Below are 8825 nucleotides of genomic sequence, written 5' to 3'. Positions count from 1 at the left end.
ATAAATGAAAAAAATATTATAACTGGCCAGTTCCTCAAGTAAAACATTTTAAAATCCTGCTTTTTTTGTGTTCCGCTAATTGTGCCGGTGTGTATATTTACTGTGTTCGCTGTTTACACGGGGGTGCGTCCGGTAGAAGCATGCGCTCCAATTGAGCTTACGAGCCATCAACTCTTGACGCGACTCAGCCGGTAAGGCGTCAATTCGGCGCTGCGTAATTTTCTTTTCAGAGCAAATCTTCTACAGAATATCATCTTTTGAGTCCCTAAAAATATCATGGTAAGGCCGTAAAACATTCATTTTAACATTAAAAAATAATGTATTAATATAAGTTGAAGATTGCAAAAATTAAACGTACAATTGTCTTCTCCCACGGCCACTTCCTCTACCACGTCCTCGAGAAGCCTCATCGTTTCGTCAAGTCTTTTAATCGGTGTCGCAGTAATAAGTCAAAAATAAAATAAATCTTGTTGTGGTCTTCAAATAACTGGGGAGATAATAACGAAATTTCCATTTCTTCGTATATGTGTATATGAATATAATATGTAAGAATACAGCTATTTTATGAATAGTCTCTTTCTAACCGAGAGAATGTATGTTAACATTGTTGGACTTTGTGTGGTTTAAAATTTATATATGGTTTCAAATATTTTTGTTCAAAATAGAACTCAAATATCACTTGTTGAACGTTAAATACTATGACCCTTTCAAAACAGACTGCCTCAGACCTGATGATAAAATGGTGAGGTAGCGGCAGGTGGTAGAGGCAGTTACGGCTTATGATACATTTTAAAGCCGTCTTCTATACTCAAGTTCACGTCACATTCTTCACATTTCCAAATAGTCCTCGACTTTTTTGGACACGTGACGCAAACTGTGTATTTTGATCCTGTCCGTATTGGGAAATGGTTGCTATCAACTGTCATTCTAGATTGTGTCTTGTGTCGTATATTACGTCGCCCCGCGGGTTAACCTGTCCAGTACGTCTCCCAACACTAAAAAGTCGGCATTCAGTCGTCAAGACTATTTGTCGGTGTCGTAGTAGTAATTCTTCTGCCAATACAGACCTGAACTTGCGATGTGACTGTTTTTGGTTAAACTCAGAAAATATCACAAAGCAGTTAAAAAGTGTAGAACTGTACAATCGGCGGAAGAGCTTTTTGTACCAGACTTTATTTCTTAGTCGTTCTATAGGCTGAGCAGATAAAAATTGATCCTTTCTGTCGATTCCTCCCATAGTCTTGTTATAGTCGAGTACAACACTGGGTTTATAAGTCAGTCGGTTGTATTTGTTAGTAGTACCAATTTGAAGGTTATGGAATGTCGAGATTATACTAACGAGGTTAGCATCTCGTCATACCAAAACTGACAAATCAAAAGACTACGACGCCACTGCTTCACCCTGTCGAAGATCAGTCTTAGTAAGTGTCTTCATTGTCTCAGGTACGAATTCTCTATTCAGTCGCAGTGTCCCTTAAGAGTCAGTCTTTGGTTTCTTCAGACATCGCAACAGTAATGGGCTATTATAAAAATTATCCATCACTAATGTATGTCCGCGGTTAAGCAGTGGCTCGATCAGAGGACTGGACGGTGGAGGGTTGGACGGTCAGTCGGTTGTTTGTCAGTTCTGTCTGTTAAAACAGTGGATCTGTGACTTTCAGGCCTCTCATTAGTCTCGTCATCACCAGCTCTGTCAATTATCAGTTCCTCATTGTTAATTTGTATGTGGTTGTCAGCAGTACTTGTAGATGTGTCTTTTCCGGTATATATAAAGATCTTCCAGAAATAGCCACTGGAAGATTCACACAACTCACAGGTTTTAACCCCAACTTTCGCAGACTTTGATGAAATTTTTTGGGCAAAGCTCAGTCGGCCGTGCCATTTGAGAAGTGATTCGTCAATGGCTATCTCTTGTGAAGGCATGTACAAGCAGGAAAACTTTTTGTTAAAGTAGTCTACAACAGGCCGTACTTTACAGATTTTTGTTGTGTCCTGTAAATTCTGGTTGTCAACAAAATGAAGCATTGACTTAAGCAATAAGAATCTATTGAATGACATAATTTTGTCAATAAATGCCATAGAGCCAAAACCATTAAATCCAAAATAGCCCTTTTCCTCTGGTTAGGGATATAGGCCAACGTTGAAGTCGTGAGTGAGTACTTATTCTGCTCGCGCTAAAAAGCTATCTTCTGCACAGCGTATCTGTAAGTCTCAATGCACAAAAGGTCTAAGAAGTCATCGTCAAACATCTTGTAAAAAATGTCAATAAGTCGAGTCTGGTCAGTAATCTGAAAAGTGGGCCCGTATGTCGCGGTAAACACTTCACGTTGTCCTTTAAAAACCTGTCTGTCATCTGGTACAATGTCGCGTAGTGCCCGGTCATCTCTCTCATCTTCAGTCCGTAAAACTTCCACTAGGAAAGCGCTGATTTCACTAAGACAGTCGGGTTCAGTCAAGGCGTTACGTCCATTAGTTATGAAGTCAGGGTCGTCAAGTAAGAAGTCCTTACTAAAGTCGTCATCTTCATCACTTATGTTAGTCAGCTGCAACCATTCCTCCACCACAGAATCGAAATTTTTGTCATTGTTACCTAAAACAAACACGAAAATTAGCCCGGACCATTATGGCAAGCGGAGTAACTTCGGTAATTTATACTTACTAATTTCAAGGCAGACGTTGATGGCACAAAAGTTGCTGGCTTACCAATAACAACTTCAGCACCAATATCTAACGAAAATAAATATTTTAAAATTAAAAAATAATTTAAATATAACTCTGTTAATAGTCCACTTGAGGAACTGTGTGGTAGAATGCGCATATATCGTACCCTCGTCGTCCAACCAACAATTTGCTGCAGAAACCACTGCAAAAAATAAACATAATATAGAATGATGAATGCAATCATTTTTAACATGATCTACCTTAATTTTCATTAAAAATCTTACCGACTGAAGATGAAATACCAGAAGTTGATGGCTCTGGTTCAGCAGAATGAATATCTGTAACAAACCACATATATAAAATAAAAGTAATTATTTAGTTGATAATATTGATAATATGTTATATTTTTTACCCCTTGATCGCGTCACACCCTACGTCAATGGATTTGCTTCTGCAGGACGTATCAGCAAACAAGGAGACCGCTCCGGAGATGCTTTTCTGTGAAATTAAAATTATACTAAAGCAGATAAAAACCCTCATACTTGGACCATGCAAATAATTGTTATACTTATAAAATAAAACAAATGTACTTGAACTTTACTTCGACTTCATAATATACAAAATGTGTGAGTTACACAAGTAGATAAATGTATTATATGAAACATTGGTTTCAAAATAATATTTACTGTGTTCGCTGTTTACGCGGGGGTGCGTCCGGTAGAAGCATGCGCTCCAATTGAGCTTACGAGCCATCAATTCTTGACGCGACTTAACCGGTAAGGCGTCAATTCGGCGCTGCGTTAAGTTTCTTTTCAGAGCGAATTTTCTTCAGAATATCATCTATTGAGTCCCTAAAAATATCATGGAAGAGGATTTTTCATATCTTTTGAAATTTCTGCAAGAGCAAGTCGACCACCAACCCCAACAATACCTTCTTCGTCAATAAATGGATAAAGCACATACATTTTACTCGATTTCTGAACTTGTTTACCTGATGACAAGTGAGAGTTGTGACAATTTAATACAACGATTAAAAGCATCATCAAGTTCATCAGCACTCGCTGTGTTGTGTAATAGCCCTAATACCGGCGACAAATCCAATTCGCAAACGGAGACCGCGTACACTTTCCGCAGAAGGGCCAAGATGGCAAAAAAACAAGAAAAATGCGCTGGATTGTGAGAGAGGAGAAGAGGAGGGCCCACCTTGAGAGGCCAATAAGAAGTGAGGCGTTCCGAAAGGATCCCCGTACTTCCGCTGAGGTGGGTACCACACCCTAGGAGATCCTGACGAAGAATCTGGAGGCGATGATGGGACACCCTCTAGTGGGCAGACTTGCATATAAAAGTGCGTAGGTAACTTTTGTAGCTACAAAAAATATACCATTACTTAACTCAATAAGCAATTGTACCTTATTAAAATTACGAAATGGAAGAAATTGCAATTTCATATATTTTTACAAATCTTTCACACTAGTTGATATCAGTTTATAGTTAATTCAATCTGCATTAAGTATAATCAGAAGAACTTTACTGAACTAATGTAACAACTCCCACCCGTATGGCTCCATATTATTGTGGGATAGAAACTAGTTTTTATGGGGAAAGCTGTTTATTTTTTAGTATGCAATAACTTTTGTTCAATTAAGGGGATATAGTGCACAGCATTTTAATGCAGTTTACTTCAAGTATAAGTTTACCAGATTTTGTGTTTGGGGATTACCTATTGTCAAGTTTTGAATCCCAGGGGTCAATTATTTTGTCACTATTCAACTTCAGAAAAAGTCAGTTTTTATTAATAGTTGCAGCAACCAAAAAGCCCAGTTTATGCTTGTTCTGAATTTAAAAAAAACTTTGCAAAATCTAATAATGGTAATCTATGGATGGTAAACCTGAATGATTGACTTCCAAGACTCCCGATGAAAAGAGCCGTCAGCTTCCGGATTAAGCTCGACGTTTTCTCTAGGACAATAACCGCTTAAAGGCTCGGGTCACTGACCTGGAGTGTGACCTTAAGTTCTGCGGACAGTGTCCGCGGTGTCCGTTTCCGATTGGGATTTGTCGCCGGTATTAGGGCTTTTACACAAAACTGCGATGCGACACGATGCAAATTCGCAACGCAGAAAATTGCGACACGATGCGATTTCGTGCGGCAATTTGTTTCCCTTCCACGATTAGCGTGACCATTCCTTCGACGACCGTCAACCGTACTGAACGTATTTACACGGGAGTGGGTCAGGGATTGGAAATAATACTCCGCTTATAGGAACGAGTCTTTATTTGCGTTCACTTTTTCTGCACTTCGCCGGTCTGCCGCTGTTCCTCTTGTGGGCGGCGGTACCTTCAATGCGTCACACCGCACCGAACACTAAGTCTCTTCTATCTTCTTCCTCTTGGAACACTTCCACTTTTCACTACTTCTTCTTTACACTTTCGAGTCAGAACTAGAACTGCCGTAGCCCACGCTTAGTACGGCTTATATACCCCCGGATCCGTTCTATTTTCAAAATGAGTCTCCCATTCCATCTTTAAATTTAAATTGTACTAGAAAATTCTTTTTACTATTTTTATCCTGCTTACACATTTTCCATCCCTTTTTTTCTGTTCGATTTGATCCTGAACTAACTAGAAATTTCCTTTAACTTCACAAAACCCAAAAAAATCCATACACTGGTAGGTGTATCGAACCCAGGTCTACAGCGTCTAAAGTAAACACTTTTCCGCTGAGCTACGAGTAATGCTGACGGAGCTGTTGAAATTAACAATGTCTTGCAGTTTGACAACTCTCGTCATATACTTCGAAGGGTTGCTACGCAACACTGCCCCCTCCCAAGACGTGATCGTCCCGATCATCGTTGCTTCCGTAGTACTTAGCCACCCGATCGACATGTACGATTTTCGGAGGACTTCGAGGGGTACGCTGGATCCTGAGAGTCACATCATTTATCCTTGTGATTACTTTGTATGGTCCCTCCCAACTTGGTTGGAGCTTCGGAGACTTCCCCTTTCGCCTTACAGGATTGTGTAACCAAATCAGGGTTCCCTCTTCAAAACCAGGAATATTAGCTCTTCGATCGTAGCGGGTCTTCATCCGTTCTCTTGCCTTATCGGAACAGTGTCTCCTGTGTCGATCTTGTGTTTCACCAAACCAGTTCTTCCGATGTCCCCGTCGTTCTTCGAGAACATCCCGGCGTAGCGTAGCAGGAAATTTCTCGCTTTTATTAACTGTAGCTTGGTAAGATTGTCCTTACAGCCATCCAGAAGTTTCTGTATGTTCACATCCTGGCTTGCAGCTACGGTCTTCCTCCCTTCTTCACACTTTCTTAACCAAGCTATCTCCTCACAACCTCCTATCACTGTTCCTTTCCTAATGATTTGCTTGTCCTCATGAGGATTAAACACGGGAACCATCGCAATTTGGGAGTTTCCCACAACAGTCCTGGCTGGGATCCATTTCGCATTCACAAGGTCTTCCTCTGTCATCTCTTGGCAGGACTACCGGGACCAGGGTCTGCGATCCCGGATTTAAATTAGTGTCTCGTAAGCACAACACTTTTCCAAAAGTTCCTCCTTTTATTGGAATTTCCTCACCTCCATGCTTCAATACACCATGTTTCATGTTAATCGTACACTGATGATTTCGAAGAAAATCCCACCCAATGATGCAGTCATCTGTGATATCTGCGATTACCACTTTTTGCCAGTACAACGTATTTTACCGATTTTCACGGCCACGATCTTCTCTCCCTGGACTGGTATGCGCTGGCCGGTAGCTGTTGTGAGTGTTAGGTTTGCATTTTCTCGCATATGTCGTCTTCCGATGCTCTCTAGTCTTCTTTGGCTAATGACTGTACGTGAGCCTCCCGTATCCAAAGTGAAACGGCAAGATTTTCCATTTATCATTCCCTCTATAACTAAAGTGTTTCCGTCACATGTCTGCTTAACGAAGATCCTTGGGGCTTTGCTTCTACCAGCCAGCGCCCACCCCCCTGCCCTGGCCTTTTCTAGTTTTCCTGCTGCTCCAGCGATGATGTTGAGACCGCCGCATCCTTCCTACCTTGCGTTATGCTCTCACGCCTGGGGCAAGTGCTCCTAATGTGTCCTCGCTCCCCACACCCATAGCATACTGGGCTATATGCTTGCCTTCGGCTGGAATCTGCTGGTACAATTTTGCGGAGTCTCAACCCCCGAGAATCGTGGCGAACTGCTTCCACTTCCAACGCATGTGCCACCGCTTCCTTCAAGCTAGTACGATGACTCAGTCGTACGGCTGCTCTTACTTCGGCGTCCCGTATTCCATCGATGAACACTTGGAGCAACATTTCTTCTATTGCAGTTGGCGACGACTGATATGCTTTACGCACTAGCTTCTCAGCTTCGAGGGACCACTGCTGCAGAGTTTCGTTGGCCCTTTGACTGCGGTCCTTAAGCTGCGCCCGATACACATGCTCAAGGTGTTTATCGCCATAACGTGCCTCCAACGCGTTAAGAAGGTCCGTATAGGTTACTTCCTCCTTCCCAGCGCCGAGTGCTTCCAATACGGAAAGTGCTTCATCACGGAGCGCTAGTGTGAGGGCAGAGTGTGCTTCTAGGTCACTCCAACCACTTGCTCTTCTGACCGTCTCTAATTGTAGCTTGAAGGCGGCCCAGGAAGACTTGCCGTCGTAGGGAGGTACTTTCAAACTTCTGGTCGATGTGATTCCGCAGGTGACTCCTGGGTTGGCTGAAGGACCCCTACACATGACCTTCCTATTGAGCTGATGAATTGTTGCTTCCATCTCCCCCATCTTCCTTTCCATAGTGTCAATCCGGGCGATCTCCTTTTCTACAGTGTCAATCCTGGCGATCTCCTTTTCTACAGCGTCAATCCGGGCGGAGTTTTTCTGCACCACTGATAAAATTTCCTTGGAGAAGCCTTCATGCAGACCTCGCAGCTGCTCCTCCTGTCGACGTGCTTGCTCTTCCTGCAAGGCTCGCAGCTGCTCCTCCTGTCGACGCACTTGCTCCTCCTGTCGGCGCGCTTGCTCTTCCTGTCGACGCACTTGCTCCTCCTGTCGGCGCGCTTGTTCCTCTTGCAAGCCCCGCAGCTGCTCCTCCTGTCGGCGCGCTTGCTCTTCCTGTCGGCGCGCTTGCTCCTCTTGCAAGCTCCGCAGCTGTTCCTCCTGTCGGCGCGCTTGCTCTTGCATCATGGCGGCCATCTGCTGCATGAGCGCGCTGATGTCTACGGCAGGAGCCTGCGGTGCTGACACGGTCGCACTGAGTCCAGAGCCGGATGCTTGTTGTGACTCGTCCTCTGCCGCTGCAGCTGCTCCCGCTCGCGTGGTCACTCCCTTCTCGTTCCTGGGCACTAATGGCATCTTTCCAATCCCACTTCTGACACCAATTGACACGGGAGTGGGTCAGGGATTGGAAATAATACTCCGCTTATAGGAACGAGTCTTTATTTGCGTTCACTTTTTCTGAACTTGCACTTCGCCGGTCTGCCGCTGTTCCTCTTGTGGGCGGCGGTACCTTCAATGCGTCACACCGCACCGAACACTAAGTCTCTTCTATCTTCTTCCTCTTGGAACACTTCCACTTTTCACTACTTCTTCTTTACACTTTCGAGTCAGAACTAGAACTGCCGTAGGCCACGCTTAGTACGGCTTATATACCCCCGGATACGTTCTATTTTCAAAATGATTCTCCCATTCCATCTTTAAATTTAAATTGTACTAGAAAATTCTTTTAACTATTTTTATCCTGCTTACACATTTTCCATCCCTTTTTTTGGGAAGAGTCGTCAAGCAATTCTTGCATTATTTCCGCGTTGGATAATTGTACGGACGCTAGCCCTATTGAGGCGCATAGATAGTACTTTGTACATTCTCCTCGGCTCTGGGCCGATATTCAAAATACTAATGATATCACTTATTGGAAGTAAAAAAAAAACACCCATTCGATAAAGATGCATCAGACCTGATAAAAAAGCCCGCACAGCAGCCTTTTTCATAAAAAAATATGGTAAGAGGACGGTCGCTCAATTCCCAATCGGTGGTATCATAAAAAAAGTCATTTATGTTATAGTACCTTTACCACACAAACCTTTTTCAACAGTTTTTTTGAATTTCGTAATACATTTTTTTGACCATTTTCTGTCACAAATTCCTGACCTGCATCTTAAACAA

The 8825-nt window shown here is 42.9% G+C and overlaps 1 protein-coding gene across 1 annotated transcript; it reads right to left on the bottom strand.

Annotated features, from left to right (window-relative positions):
- Positions 1-1474: 1474 nt before the first annotated feature.
- Positions 1475-2025, bottom strand: LOC126973644 (piggyBac transposable element-derived protein 4-like). Its single transcript, XM_050820990.1, has 2 exons — positions 1664-2025; positions 1475-1583 (listed from the first exon to the last, which is right to left on the bottom strand). Exons 1-2 carry the CDS (start codon positions 2023-2025, stop codon positions 1475-1477), a joined length of 471 nt encoding a protein of 156 aa, XP_050676947.1.
- Between the last annotated feature and the right edge of the window lie 6800 nt (positions 2026-8825).

The sequence above is a fragment of the Leptidea sinapis genome, chromosome 2, assembly GCF_905404315.1.
Source record: "Leptidea sinapis chromosome 2, ilLepSina1.1, whole genome shotgun sequence".
NCBI lineage: Eukaryota > Metazoa > Arthropoda > Insecta > Lepidoptera > Pieridae > Leptidea > Leptidea sinapis.
This window is presented reverse-complemented; position numbering and strand designations above follow the sequence as displayed.

What these genes read in the sequence shown, in the direction of transcription:
- LOC126973644 (XM_050820990.1), bottom strand. Translation starts at nt 2,025, where the DNA reads ATGCTTCATTTTGTTGACAACCAGAATTTACAGGACACAACAAAAATC. An exon ending in GATGACGAGACTAATGAGAG is followed by an intron (nt 1,584 to 1,663) that starts GCCTGAAAGTCA and finishes TCCACCGTCCAG; the next exon opens with TCCTCTGATCGAGCCACTGC.